Below are 15,968 nucleotides of genomic sequence, written 5' to 3'. Positions count from 1 at the left end.
GGGGTAGGGAGGAAGGAGGGAGAGAGGGAGGGAGGAAAGGTTTCATGCAGTTCGGATGAGTAGAGACTAGAGCTCCAGCTCAGAATTTTTTGTTGTGGCTGGTCAGTCTGAATCCTTCTACTACTGAACACACTCCTCAGTAGGTAGAGCGCAAAGATAACAAAACAACCGTCACACATGCACTGGCTTTAGGAACTAAATTGTTCATTAAATAAAATTATAATAAAAGGGTCAAATTTTGGAGTTTGAGATAAGAAACTTCTCTTATACCTCCGACATCTTGTTCTTTACTAGAATCCGGTTCTGCAATACTCAGCAATCCAACGTGAAGTTTCTCAAGACTAAAAACTATTATACAATCTTACAATGAATGACAATGAATAGCGCTGGGAATAGTATTGCAGTTAACCCTTTTCCCTCTAACAGGGAGTATTATTTGTCACTTCAACTGGATTTTTGTACTTTAAATTCTTCTGTCAGAAACAAGTTCACAGGAATTATAATGGAAAGGCCCAGAACAAGAGTTTTGAACTAAAATACTTAACTTTAGAAAATGTGGTATGTGTTCCCAATTTAGTATTACATCCAATTGCTAAACAGAGGCTGCCAAGGAAAGCTTAGTCCTTTACCAGAAACTGGGTGTCTGAAGTTCACTAAACCCTTACTTTTATGGCCACAAGAAAAATCAGTTAAACAAGCCCCAGTGAACACAAAATATCTCCTTTGTGACACAGCAGTATCTGAAAGCACAAAATTCACTTCCTCTTCAAGTAACTGGGCTGTTCCACTATGATCAACAATGAACAGCAGGGAATGAAATGAAATTGGCAGTAATGGCTACTAAGTTCATTTAAGATATTGGTGATGGTCATCTCTGCCCTTTTGAGAACTGTCCAAAGCACAGGCAAGAGTCAAATGCTCATGGTTGCAAGCGCGCAACCACTGAATTTTCGTGATGGTGAAAGGGGGACTTTGAGGGACAATGGCTGCTCATAGGCAGAGGATCCTTCGGGAAAAGGATTTGTGTTTCCTCTAAGCAAACATGAAGGGAAACCGCCTCCTGTATTCTTTTCCCTAGTCATATTGCTTACTGAAGTTGAAAAATGGGGGGCACTTGGGAGCAACTGAAGAGGAAAGGAGAGGACCACAAGACATGGAGAAATGAGCAGAGAACCTGCCCTTACAATAATGAACCTGTACAATAATGGAACATGCAGCATTTTCAAAACTAGTTAAAACAGGAATGGTCCCTGTTCTGCCGGTGGAACAACTTTAGTTTCTGACAACTACAAACTTGTCTCCTATTGAACAACAGTACAATTGATTTATTAATCTAGGCATATGACTGATCTCACCAAGAAGCTGGTAATATCTTTCAACAAATATGTTGCTAGAAAATTTAGTTATTTATGGTGTTTGATCTGAACATTGATAAGTTGTTCCGAAGAAAGTTAAATAGATTTATATAGAGATCCAGCTCAGATCCTGTGCTGTAACCATCCTATGATTCTACATTGTTGCAATTTTAAGAGAAAAACTTTGCATCTGTTTATGAGAAATAGTTACATGGAAGCAATTCTGAGGAGGATCATGGTCCCTTTGCATGTCATATATATTCCCTGTTATTGTTCATTATGACACTGGAGCTCAAATGTCTTCAGTGCTGTCTACTTTTGGGTAGATGGACAAAAGAGAAACTTAACAGCTATCAAATTCTTCCATTCTCTTTGCTTGCATTTCACTGGACTAACTTTAGCCAGGGATCAAATCTGGGTCATTCTTGTCTGTCTCTCTCAGTTCTGCAATGAGTTTAGTAGCCAAATCAGTTGGGCTGTTTAGCAGTCAAACATTAAGCGACAACAGGCATCAAGCTACAGGCATTTCCCTTTACTGTTTATCAATAAAACAGAGCTTTATGAGAACATAAACAGGAGCAGGCCACTTGGCCCTTTGAACCTGCTTTGCCATTCAATACAATCATGGCTGATCTTTTACCTCAAACTCCACCTTCCTGCGCTATTTCCACATCCCGTAATTACTTAAGTACCCAAACATCTATTGACCTCTGTATTGTATATACACAAAAACTGAGCATCCTAAATGGCCGACTCCTTACTCTGAAACTATGATCCCTTGTTTTAGATTCCTTAGCAATGGAAGACATTTTCTCAGCATCTATCTTGTCAAGCCCCTTAAAAATGTTAGCTGTTTCAATAAGATCATCTCATGCTTCTAAATTCCAGGGATTATAGGCCCAGTCTACTCGATCTCTATTCATAGTACAATCCCCTCATCCCAGGAACCAGTCTAGTGAACTTTTGTTGCATTCCCTCTAGGGCAAGTATGTCTTTCCTCCAGTAAGGGGACTAGAACTATACACAGTACTCCCGAATGGCCTCACCAGTAGTAGTAAGTAGTAAGACTTCTTTACTCATAATCCTTCGCTCCTTCAACAGCACCTTCCAAACCCATGATCTCTACCACCTAGAAGGATAAGGGCAGCAGATGGGAACACCACCACCTGCAAGTTCCCTTCCAAGTTACGCACTATCCTGACTTGAAATCATATCACCATTCCTTCACTAAGTCAAAATCCTGGAACTCCTTTCCTAACACCACATGAACTGCAACGATTCAAGAAGGTGGCATCAAGTAGATTATAAATAGCTGACGGCCCAAGTACTGATCCATTCAGTACCCCACTAGGTACAACGTACCAAGCATGAAAATGTCCCGTTTATTCTTATTGCTTTCTGTCCATTAACCGATCCTCAATCCAAGCTAATAGGTCGCCTTCAATCACATGATTCCTAGTTTTGTGTAATAGCCTCCAATGTGGCCCTTTATAGAATATTTTTTGGAAATCCATATACACTACATCCACTGGAAAAGTTCTTAAAGATTTCCCTTTCATAAATCTGTGTTGACTATGATTAATTATATTATGATTTTCTAAGTGTCCTGCTATCACGTTCCTAATAGATTTTAGCATTTTTCCTACTCCCAATGTTAGGCTAACTGGCCCATAGTTTTGTGTTTTCTCTCTTCCTTCTTGTAAAGTTCCTGTATTCGCTTTAAGGATCTGTGAGTATTGTGTTTTATTCACTCTCCTCTCTCTCTCTCTCTCTCTCTCTCTCTCTCTCTCTCTCCCACCCCCCGCTCCATTAACAGCATGCAACTAGGTGTGGTAATATAAAAGCTTTTAAAGTTCCAAAGTCTCCTCAGGAACGTAATTCAATTTGTCCTTGAGCGAGTTTAATGAACATTGATAGTTGTTACATTTTAATCCCATTAAAGGGGAATGTTACAGGAACTTCTAACCCAGTTAGCTTACAAGCCACACTTTTATGTACATATGTGTCTCCAATTCGTTAAGTTTCTCCCTAGCCTCTAACATTACTCAAGGATATGAAACAGGCAATTAATGTAGAAAACATAGATTTCGAAGTAAGAATACATTTGTATATAAGTGCAGCTGCATCAGCATATAAAAAATTATTTAAGCACTAACTTAACTAAAATTTTAAATGCTGGCCAATTCTACTGAATCAGGAAAATCTTTGTTCCTTTATCTGTGACATCTTTTGATTATCTGCTCCTATCACTGCTTGCTTGTCCCTAAAACGACTCCCCCCCCAACTTCTCTCCACCCCCCACCCCTGACCTTAAACCAGCTTATATTTCACCCCTCTCCTATTTTTACTTAGTTCTGTTGAAGGATCATGAGGACTCGAAACGTCAACTCTTTTCTTCTCCGCCGATGCCGCCAGACCTGCTGAGTTTTTCCAGGTCATTCTGTTTTTGTTTTGGATTTTCAGCATCCGCAGTAGTTTTTTGTTTTTATCTAGGCTGTTCAGGACTGAAATCAGGAAGTGCTTTTTCATACAAAAGGTCTACAAATAGAAATCTGAAACTCTCCCTAGTCAAAAAGTCTGTGAACACTGACAATTGAACCATTCAAGACTTTGGGCTCAATAGACTTTTGATAGGCATGGTATCAAGGAGGATAGGTTGGAAAATCAAGTAGCTGAATAGTGGAATAGGCTTGACAGGGTGATGGGAGGGTTGGGGGGGTTGAGAGGAGAAATAAAGAACAAACAAACAGACTAAAACACACTCAGAAGAACTAACAGTTTAACATTTTAAAAATATTTTCCATCACCAATACCTGTGAAGCACAGCTAAAGTCAGTAAATCAGTAAGACTGTGCCAGATCTTTTGAAGTGTACTCACTTTCAGCTGCATTCCCAACAAATCTCATCATCAAGGCTATGCTCCCAGTACTACTGAAAGTAATCATCAGCACCTTCCATATCTATTCACTCAACAACTGATGTGGAATTATTGAGCCCCTGATGAACTTAAACTTAGAAATTCACCTCGGCAAACTCTCCTTCTGTATGAACTTTTTCTGCTTGTCTGTGCGCCAGGAGATAAGTTTCTTGCTAATGTGCAGTGAGAAAGCTGTCTGAAGATTTGTTACATCAGGCACAGGGCCTAGACAAACTTTGCTGCTTTGTCTCAGTCAGGGCCGGCAGCCTACCTGGTCAGCTCTGATAGTCTTGCTAGACATCTCCTCTAGGATCAGCAAAGGAACACTCTCATTTTCATCAGCACTATCCATTTCAAAAAGTCCTGCTCAGAACTTTGGGAGGTTGTTGGCGTTTTCCTCTCTATAGTGAGGCCAGCCTGGCTTGAGAAAAAGACAGGTGCTTACCATTGAACTGTACACAGGGGAAACCTAGGCAACAAAGTACTTGGTTTTAGTGAGTCAGCACTATGGCCAGATCAAAGAATAAGACTACAAGTGAAGCTAAGGACACTGTTGTAATTTGTTCATTATGTAAATCGAAAACTTACTACAACAACTTGCATTTATATAGCACCTTTAATTTAGTAAAACTAAATTTAATTTAATTTCTCAGAGGCAGAGGCAATCAGCCAAAATTTGATGTTGAGTCACATTAGGACAGGCGATCAAAAGCTTGGTCAAAAAGATTGGCTTTAAAGGAATGACAAAAGAGGACAGAGAGGTGGCAGAATGAGTGGTTTAGGGAGGGAATTCGAGCTCAGTCTAGACAGCTGAAGGCATTGCCACCAATAGTGGGCCAAAGGAAGTTGGGGATGTGCAAACAGCCAGAATTGGAGCAGCGCAAGGAACTCTCATTGTGGGGCTGGAGACAATTACAGAGATAGGGAGGAACAAGGTCATGAAGGGAATTGAAAATAAGGATGAGAATTTTAAAACTGAGGCATTGTTTTCCAATGTCAGTCATTGAGGTGATGGGTGTACAAGATTTGGTGAGTCACGATACAGAGGTTTTAATTTCATTTTTTGTACATTTATATTCAAATATTTAAAAAACTTAGCTCACCAAACCCATTCTCCAGCAAATCATTGACAATTTGCCCAATCGGACAAAGCAATCAAAAATAAATCCTCCAAGGCCTGTGAAATCAGTTCCCAACTCCCAAAAGCAACAGAATAAAACACAAATATATCAATTCAATCCTGCACCATAGATTGATCTCCGATCAGCAGCAGTTAAATCACCCAAGCCCATCCAATATCATAACCTCCCCAGCACAGTTAGTATGAGCATCAAGCTGAACCACACAAAACAGGACAACCAGAGGTTCAACCCCCAGTCAGTGCAGAGTTGGCATTCAGTCAGACTGGCAGTTACAGCACAAAATGGGTTATAGCAACCTGAGGCAAGAGAAAGATAACGCAGTTGGATCAGATTGTGACAGTCCCTGCCGAAAGGCTGACAAACATTCACAATCCAAGGTTACATTCGGAAGAAAAATAGCAACTTGGGACAAGATAACGGCGAGCAATCAACTCCCTATTTACCTTGCAATAAACAAAGAGAAACATCTTAAAGTGAAGTGTAAACATGAGTCTGTGTTGAGGACACAATAATCAAACTAAGAAAGTTCTTGGTTGATGTTAAGGTAGATAAACATCACAAACACCAAAGGTGGCAAATTCACAGCTGAGCCGAGTCAAATTAATTCTAACTTCAACTTTCCTGGCCACTAGGCATGGAGACAAGAGGGTGCATGCACACAGATGCTGTGCCACCCACTTGGAATAATTAGGGACAAAAACAGAATTACCTGGAAAAACTCAGCAGGTCTGGCAGCATCAGTGGAGAAGAAAACAGTTGACGTTTCGAGTCCTCGTGACCCTTCGGCAGAACTGAAGTATACTATACTTCAGTTTTGCCGAAGGGTCACGAGGACTCGAAACGTCAACTGTTTTCTTCTCCACCGATGCTGCCAGACCTGCTGAGTTTTTCCAGGTAATTCTGTTTTTGTTTTGGATTTCCAGCATCCGCAGTAGCTTTTAGCTTTTTGTTTTTATCTATGGAATAATTAGGGACTTGTCTCTCAGTTCACAGAGCCTTAAGGAGAACTTTCACAGCAATGAGCTTCTGATATATATTCAAAGGTGAATGATATCTCAACAATTGGCCTCGTTTGGTTAAACAGAACAGAAGCACTAGAACAAAAGTTCCAACCACATAAATAATTCAATCCTCCTCATATTCAGCACCACACGGTTTACACGATTGTCTAGGAGATAGACACACTGTCTGCTACAGGACTAAGTCATGACTAGAAGCTCCCAGATTCTAGTCTCAACTTGGAGTTCACCTGACATCAGCTGCAGCCGTAATTAAGGTTCTACTTTTGGCCTCCCTCAAGATGCAATGGGGCTGGGGAGGGGATGTGAGAGAGGAGGAAAAAAATAAGAACAAAGGGAAAAATGGTCTCGACCTCTGTCACTATTCGGGGACGCTCATTGTCTTGTCTGTGGCTCTCTTCATGTACGCCAAGTCATTCAAGGATTGCTGGCACCTCAAGCCATTGCAAGCAAGATAGCTCCTTATGATGGGGGAAAAAAGGTCAGACAGAGAACAGGGCCAAACCCCAGAATGATGGGTAACCAAAGAGAACAATCCAGATTAGGAAATTTAAAATAAATCAGAAAAGGCAGCTGGGAGAGCGGATGATAAAAATACTATTTGTGAATAAAACCCATTTAACCTTCAAGCTCTATCGAACCAAAAATTCAAAGCGCAATCACTTCGAGTGCTATTAAGCCCAAACACAAACTACTATACAGAAGTGACATGAATGTCCTAAATACTCAATCTCAGATATGCCCTCCACAACACTTTTGCACAAACATATGAAAAATATTTTCAATGCGTTTGCCATACTAACAATGTCACTAGAAAGAATCACATGCTATTTTTAATCCGCTAACTTAAAATACCTAAGGTCGTGCACTAACTACAATGGCATAAATGTTATACTCAGATTCAGGATTCAAGATGTGTAAACATAAAGGCAGGGCATGTAGAAGAAACATTTCAGGAAATGCATTGACACCCAGAATATTAAAGACTAAATTCTTAGCACATTATTGGGAATTATACATTTGGAGTAAGCACCCTGTACTGGAAGCAAAAAGCAGAAGAGCATTTACCAGGTAAGCATTTTCAAAATTCAACAGGCCACATCTTGAGCAAAAAACAATTAAAGAATGCTTATAGCACAGAGGGAGGCCATTTGGCCTGTCATATCTGTGATGGCTCTCTGAAGGAGTAATTGACCTAATGCCATTCCCCAGTCTTCTCCCCAAAGCCCTGCATATTAATTCTTTTCAGATAATAATCCAATTTCCTCTTGAATGCCTCGATTGAACCTGCCTCCATCACACTCTCAGACAGTGCATTCCAGAACCTAACCACCCGCTGCGTGAAAAGGATTTTCCCTCATGTCTCTATTGCTTCTTTTGCCAACAACCTTGAATCCGTGCCTCTCGTTCTTGATCCTTACACCAATAGGAACGGTTTTTCCATATCTACTTTGTCCAGACCCCTCATGATTTTGAATACTAGTATCAAATCTCTTCTAAACCTTCTCTTCTCCAAGGAAAACAGTCCCACTTCTCCAATCTATCTACGTAACTAAAGTTCCTCATCCCTGGAACCATTTTCATGAATCTTTTCTGCAACCTCTCTAACACCTTCACATCCTTCCTAAAGTGTGGTGCCCAGAACTATGCACAAAACTCTAGCTGAGGCCATGTTTTATACGTGTTAATTTAAACTTTCTTTTGCACTCTATGACATTATTAATAAAGCCTAGGGTGTTGTATGCTTTATTAACCTCTCTTGTAACCTGTCCTGCCAACTTCAACCATTTATGCAGATGCACCCAGATCCCTCTGCTCCTTCACACCCTTTGGAATTGTACCTTTTATTACATCTTCTCTCCCTGCATTCTTTCTACCAAGATGAATCACTTCATACTTCTCTGGATTGAACTCATCTGCCATTTTTCCACCCATTCCACCAACCTATATCCTTTTGAAGTTCTACACTATCCTCCTCACAGTTCACAATGCTTCCAAGTTTTGTGTAATTCACAAATTTTGTAATTGTGCCCTGTACACCAAGGTCTAGGTCATTTATATATATGTCAGGAAGAGCAGGGATCCCAAAACCAGCTCCTGGGCAACTCTGTTATAAATCTTCCTCCAGTTTCAGAAACATCCATTAACCACTACTTTGTTTCCTTTCACGCAGCCAATTTCCTCTCCATACCCACTGTCACATTTATCTCATGAACTTTGCTCACAAGTCTTTTTTTATGGCACTTTCTCAAATGCTTAAGTCCACATACACCTCAACAGCATTATCCTCATCTATCTCCTGTTACCTCATCAAAAAACTCAAGAAAGTTAGTTAAACACTGTTTGCCCTCAATAAATCTGTGCTAATTAACCTGCATTTTCCCACCTTAATTTAATTTTTTCATGAGTTATCATTTCTAGAAGCTTCCCCACCAAGGTTAAACTGACTGCCCTGTAGTTGCTGGGCTTATCTTTACACCTTTTTTGAACAAGGATGTAATATTTTCAATTCTCCAGTCCTCTGGCACCACACCTGAGTTTAAGGAAGACTGGAAAATTACATTCTTATTTTCTTCTGTATTGACGGAAGCATCTCGCTCGTTCCTGATGCCTTATCAACTTTTGGTACAAACATCCCATCCAATACCACCTCCTTATCAATTTTAAAGCCTTCAAGTGTCTGAACTACCTCCTCTTTCACAATGGCCTGCGCAGCGTCTTCCTTGGTAAAGGCAGATGCAAAATATTTATTTAATACCTCAGCCATGTCTCCTGCCTCCATGCATAAATCCTTTTTGGTTCCTAATCCACCCACTCCTCCTCTTATCACCCTTTCACTATTTATACGCTTACAGAAGACTTGGTTCCCTGTTACATTAGGTGCCTGGTCTCTTTGCATACTCTCTCTTTGCTTCTCTTATTTGATTTTCATTTCCCTTCTATACCTTCTACATTCAGCCTGATTCTCAGTGGTATTATCCAGCGAACATCTGTCATAATACACTTTCCCTTCCTCATTTTATCTCTGTCTTTTTTGTCATCTGGGAAGCTCTGGATTTGGTTGTCCTAACTTTCTCATTCGTGGGAATAGACCTTGGTCTAGGCAGCAAAACAATTTATTGATATTATCAAAACAGAGTAATTCTGGCACAAACAAGTGACTGAAAAGAAAGTGTAGCCTCCACCTGTTGTCAAAAATTGACTGAAATCAAGTTGAGTTACTTCTGAAACTGGGCACACCACGTTTATGCTTTTGATGACTCAAGCCCTATTTTAATCAGCAGCAGGATATTGTTCCTGATCGTTCAGAAGTATTGTGATGATCTTTTTCCTTAGAAACCAAATCCTTATAGAATAAAACAGCACAGGAGGCAGCCATTCTGACCATTGCGCCTTAGAACCATAGAAAAGTTACAGCACATGAGGCCATTCAGCCCATCTTGTCCATGCCAGCCCGAGGACACCCAGGTGCCCTTTCTAATCCCACCTTCCTGCACCCGGCCCATAGCCCTGCAGCTTACAGCATTTTAGGTGCAGATCCAGGTACTTTTTAAAAGAGTTTAAAGTTTCTGCCTCTAACACCAACTTGGGCAGCGAATTCCAGACACCCAATACCCTTTGCGGAAAAAAGTTCTTCCTCATGTCCCCCCTACACCTTCTGCCACTTATCTTGAATCTATGTCCCCTGGTTCTAGAATTCTCCATCAAGGGAACAATTTTTTTCCTGTCCACTCTATCTATTTCCCTCATAATTTTGTACACCTCAATCAAGTCACCTCTCAGCCTTCTTTGTTCCAAGGAAAATAACCCCAATCTATCCAATCTCTCCTCGTAGCTACACTTCTCTAACCCTTGCAACATTCTTGTAAACCTCCTCTGCACTCTCTCCAGAGCTATTACGTCCTTCCTGTAATGTGATGACCAGAGCTGCACACAATACTCCAGTTGTGGCCTCACCAATGTTTTATATATTTTTTATTCTCTGCCACTCTCTCAACCTGCCCTGCAGCCTTCAATTATTTAAGCACATATACCCCAGGTCTCCCTACACCTGCACTCAATTACAAATATACCCTTTATTTTATATTGGGTTTTTTTCTCCAAAATGAATCACTTCACACCATTAGCAGAGCAGAAATAATACAACCCATTCCAGTCCTAATCTCCCTCTCAAACATCTCTAACAAGAACACCATAGGGAAAATCAACTGTCCTCATTTAAGGTTAATCCCTCCTCTCCACATCTTAGGCCACCACCCACGTCATTCATGTCGAGCTTCCCACTGGGAAAACAACTGCAGAATCTTGACAGCTCTTTAGTCTCACTCCCCTTGTTGTGTACACAGCCAATCAAATTTTTACTTTTCAAGTAATTACCCAATTCCCTTTTGAAAGTAACCACTGAATCAGTTTCCACTACCTTTTCAGGCAGCGAATCGCAGATCATAAATCACAATGTAAAGAAAGGGTCTCCTCATTACTCTGTCTCCCACCATTGTTTGTTGCATCAATAATTTTAAATCTGTGCCCCCTTGTAACTGACCCTCCTGCTAGCAGAAATTGTTTTTACCGATGATCAAAGTCATTTGTAATTTTGAAATACAAGAGATCATAAGATGTAAAATGAAGAGCATGAGGTCTCACCGAGTTGGTTTGGTGGCTTTCTAATGCACTCTCTCTCGGCTGCCCACCCTGAAAGACGGGCACAACCTGGGCAGGTAATTCCGACATCAGGGAGGTCCCACTGAGCAAATCAAACGGTCTCCCTCGTCACTCACGCTTCCTCCCTCGTCACTTTCACTTCCTCCCTCACTGCAAAGCATACAAGGGAAGAAAAACATTTCTGGTTAAAAGAATTATCCTATCTTCCAGGCAGCCAATATGGACAATATGAAGGAGAGAAAGGTAGAGAAGCAGAGATGTTTAGGGAGGTATTTCCAAGACCTTGAGAGTTGAAGTCACAGTCATCAATGGTGGAGCGATTAAAATCAGAGATGCTGAATTGGTTAGAATTGAAAAACCACAGATCGAATGTTTCTAGGGCTGGAGAAGGTTACAAAAATAGGGAGCGGTGAAGCCAAGAGACAAGGCAAGGGTCAAGAGAGGTGGTGGTGAGGTACAGTAGGGTGTCAGCGTACAGGTGGCAGGCATTGGGACTTTAAATGGTGTGTCAAGGTGCAACATGTAGGTGAAAAATAGAAGGCAGCCAAAAATATATGCTCGACAACACCAGAGGCAACAGTGAGAGAGCAGGAGGAGAAATCATTGTAAGTGACATTCTGGCTATGATTAGATAAGAATGGAAAGCAGTCCCACACAGCTGGATGACAATGGAGAGGCATTGAAAGAGGACAGTGTGGCCAAATGCGTCAAAGGTCATAGGCAAGTTGAGGAGGACGAGGATGGATAGTTTATCTTGGTCACAATCACATAGGATGTCATCTGTGACTTCGATAAGGGCTCTTTCTGTGCTGTGGCAGGGGAGGAGTCCTGATTGGAAGGGTTCCAATAAAGAGTTTCGGGGAAAATGGACACAGTTCTGGGAAGCAACAACACATTCAAGGACTATTGAGAGGAAAAGAAAGTTTGGAGATGGGGTAGTAGTTTGTAAGGGCAAAGGGGTCAAGGGTGGGTTTATAAAGAGAGGGATGATGATGGCAGATTGGAAGGGGGAGGGGGGGAAGTCAGCACCCAAGGAGAGGGAACCATGAGATCAGATAACTTCAGGGCCAGGAAGGGAAATTGGCGATCAGTTTATCCTCTCTAAAGACTTCTTGAAACCATTAGAAGTTCAAGGTAGAAACTAAGGAGTATGGAATACAAGTGAGTGATAATGTGAAGGCACTTGCTTTTTATCAACCCAGAATATTAAGGAGAGGTTGCAACAAAAAAGAATTGATGTTGCATTAAAAGTGAAGATATTCTCTACTCTCAGCTCATTCTCATATGTCCAATGACATGTAATCTCAACATTGATGAGGCCAAGTGACTTAAAGTTAGTTTCTTGAAATAATGGCTAAATTCCAAGACACATCATCATAATATGTATAATTAGGTGTTATGCTTTAAATATCCATCCAGTTTGTTAGGGTTCTGCAGAAAAACTGGATTATCACTTCTATCCTCTATGATTCAGAATATATCTCATTGTTCTTCAGCAGCTTGTCTAATTTGTTGTGGCCAAATTTTTACAATCTATAATTCAATACCCAATTATAAATATGGGATAGGCTGGAGAGCTCATACTGATTTACTAAATGCAAGTAGCGCGTGACAAACTTGCAACCTTTTCTTTAGAAGGAGTGATCAATTCCATTATTGAACAACATAACACAGAAGGAACATAAAGTTTGCATGCAGGTACAGGAAGCATTTAAGGCAGCAAATGACATGTACAGCTTTATTGCAAGGACATTGGCATACAATAAGTAAGTCTTGCTACAACTGTATAGGGCTTTGGTAAGACCATACCTGGAGTACAGCACACATTTTCTGTTTCCAATCTAAAGGAAGAATATAATTGCCTTGTAGGGGGTACAGCAAAGGTTCGCTGGGTTCCTCGGATGAGAGGGTTGCCTTACAAGAGGCTGAGAAAATTGGGTCTAGACTCTTTGGAATTTAGAAGAATGAGAGGTGATCTCATTAAAACAAAGAAGATTCTGAAGAGGTTTGACAGGGTAGACACAGAGGCTTTTCCCTATGCTGGGGAATCCAGAACACAAGGACAGAGTCTCAGGATAAGGGGTCAAACATTTAGGACTGTGATGACGAGAAATTTCTTCAATGTGTTGCAAATCTTTGGAATTCAGTTCTGTTGAAGGGTCATGAGGACTCGAAACGTCAACTTTGCTCTTCTCCGCCGATGCTGCCAGACCTGCTGAGTTTTTCCAGGTATTTCTGTTTTTGTTTTGGATTTCTCTACCCTTGAGGTTGTGGATACTCCAATATATTAAAGGCTAAGACAGATTTTTGGTCTCTCAGGGAATATGAGGTATGGTTGCGAAAGGATACGTAGACCAGTCATGGTCACATTGAATGGTGGAACAGACTTAAGAGGTCATAAGGTCGACTCCCATGTTATTATTACAATATTCACATTAAAGACAGGCCTTTAGGGGTGATGTCAGGAATCACTTTACACAAAGCTCCCCCCCGGCCGCAGCCACCCCGGGGATGGGAAAGTGCACCCTCCTCGAGACAAGGAGATGGCGAAGCGGACTCACCCGGAGTTGACCGACCCCCATGCTGTATCAAGACCAACGCCCACTCGCACTCGATCCACAATCCGACCCTTCCTCGCACACGGTCGTCTCCCCTCCCACAGGATGTGATCCACACTCCCCCGACGTCACTTCCCTCACAAACATCCAGGCGACGGGCCGCATGACGTCACAGCGTCTCGACCATGTGACCTGCGGCGCACGACGTGGTTTCTCGTTTGACTGATCGTCACAGTTCGCAGCGCAGGGAAAATAGCCATTTGGTCTGTGGCCGGCACCCCTGCTAACAACATAACACAGAGAATTGATTTTACCGTGTCTCCCCAATAATGCTCGACTTTTCTTCAATCCATTCACTCTGCTTAATCTGTACTGAGCTGTATTGGTTATTGGGTGTAGTAATTAATGGTTGGTATGGTGATATGGTGGTTATTGGGTACTGTACTGGTTAATGGGTTTGGTGGTGTATTGATTAATGGGTGGTACAGTGATGTTTTTAATAGTATGGTGGTTATTGGGTACTGTGTGGTTAATGGATACAGTGGTGTAGCGGTTAATGGGTATGGTATGTGGTTTTTCCATAGAATTGTTTGAAGGGACAACGCATAAGACAATTTACTCTATATCTAACCCGATTCTCTACCTGCATGGGGAATGTTTAGTGAGAGCATCAGGGTGCTTTATATTGTATCTGATCTGTGGTGTACCTGCTCTGAGAGCGTTTGAAGAGAGCATACATTGAGCTTTACTCTGTATCTAACCTACGCTGTATCTGCCTTGCGAGTGTTTGATTGGATAGTGCAGAGGGAGCTTTACTCTGATTCTAATCCCAGTCTTGGGAGTGTTTAGTGGGATAGTGTGTTGGAAGATTTTCTTTGTATTTAAACTGCTGCTCTGCCCTGGATGTGCTTGATGGGACAGTGAAAAGGGAGATTTACTCTGTCTAACCCCCATGCTGTACCTGCAGTGGGTACGATTGATGTGACTATGTCGAGATTTACTCTGTATCTAATCCTTGCTGTATCGGTGCTGGGCTTGTTTTATGTTACAGTGTAAAGGAGATTTTTTTTCTATCTCTCCTGTGCTGTACCTGCCCTGGGATTGTTGGATGGAACGGACTTGAAGGAGCTACTTTGTATCCAATCCTATGCTGTACCCATTTGGGATTGTTTGATGGGATCGTATAGAGGGAGCCTTCCTCTGATCTAACCTGCCCTGGGATTATTTGAAGGAGCATTGTAGAGGAAGCTTTATTACTTATATAACCCCATGCAGTACAGTGTACAGAGAGATTGTCTGTATAACCTGTGCTGTACCACCCCTGGAGGGTTTTGGACATCTTCCAGTGAGCTTTACTTGTTATCTAACACCAAACTGTACCTGCCCTGGGAGTATTTCATGGGAAGTGTAGACGGAGTAAATGCTCTCTTTTTCACTCTGTGCTGTCCCTGTATCTCACCTGCGGTGTACTTGCTCTGAGAGTGTTTGATGGAATAGTATAGATTGAGCGTTACTCTGTGTATAACCTGTGCAGTATCTGCCTTGGGAGTGTTTGATTGGACAATTCAGGAGAGCTTTACTCTCTATCAAGCTCCTGCTATAGCTGTCCTGACAGTGTTTGATGGGATAGTGTGTTGGAAGATTTTCTCTGTATTTAAACTGTGCTGTACCTCAACTGGTACCACCCTGAGTAAAGGGAACTTTAATTTGTATCTTTCACTTACTTTTCCATCCCTGCATGTAGATTCAAGGCACTCTGTAGACTATTCTCTGTATCTAGCCCCATGATGTCCTGTCCTGGGAGTGTTTGATAGGACAGTGTAGAGACACCTTTGCTTTGTATCTGACAATTTGCTGTACCTGCACTTGGAGAGTTTGCTGAAGCAGTGTGGAGGGAGATTTATGCAGCATTTAAACCTGCGCTGTACCTGCCCTAGGAGTGTTTGATGGGAGAGGAAAGAGAGAGCTTTACTCTGTATCTAACCTGTGGTGTACATACCCTGGGAGCGTTTGATGCATGCTACAGTCTAAAGGGAGCTTTATTCTGTACCTAAACCCATGCTGTACCTCCCCTGGGATCTTTTGATGGGTAATGCAAAAGTAGCTTTCCTTTGTGTATAACTCTTGCTGTCCCCGCCCTGAAAGTGTTTGTTAGGTCAATGTAGAGGGAGTTACTTTGAATCTAACCCAGTGCTATAGTTGGCCTGAGAGTTTTTGATGGAATTGTATTGAAGGAGCTTTACTCTGTCTCTAACCTTTCCCGGGATTGTTTTGTGGGACACTGTAGAGTACATTTTACTCTGTACTAACCCCAT

At 41.6% G+C, this 15,968-nt stretch overlaps 1 protein-coding gene across 2 annotated transcripts in view; it reads right to left on the bottom strand.

The window, feature by feature from the left end:
- Positions 1–13,794, bottom strand: part of LOC144693244 (presenilin-1-like) — an 85,903-nt gene extending 72,109 nt beyond the window's left edge. Inside the window, exons 1-2 of one of the 2 annotated variants that reach the window (XM_078562908.1) lie at positions 13,657–13,794; positions 11,078–11,245 (exon numbers count right to left, since the gene is read on the bottom strand). In XM_078562908.1, the coding sequence (XP_078419034.1) occupies positions 11,078–11,164 (87 nt within the window). In that variant the 5' untranslated portion in view covers positions 11,165–11,245; positions 13,657–13,794. The remainder of the gene's footprint in view (positions 1–11,077; positions 11,246–13,656) is intronic. The other variant, XM_078562909.1, reaches the window with a different exon arrangement.
- Positions 13,795–15,968: the final 2,174 nt, after the last annotated feature.

Source organism: Cetorhinus maximus, chromosome 18, assembly GCF_964194155.1.
Source record: "Cetorhinus maximus chromosome 18, sCetMax3.hap1.1, whole genome shotgun sequence".
Lineage (NCBI taxonomy): Eukaryota > Metazoa > Chordata > Chondrichthyes > Lamniformes > Cetorhinidae > Cetorhinus > Cetorhinus maximus.
The sequence above is the reverse complement of the archived record's forward strand: the minus strand, read 5'-3'. Positions and strand labels throughout refer to the sequence as shown.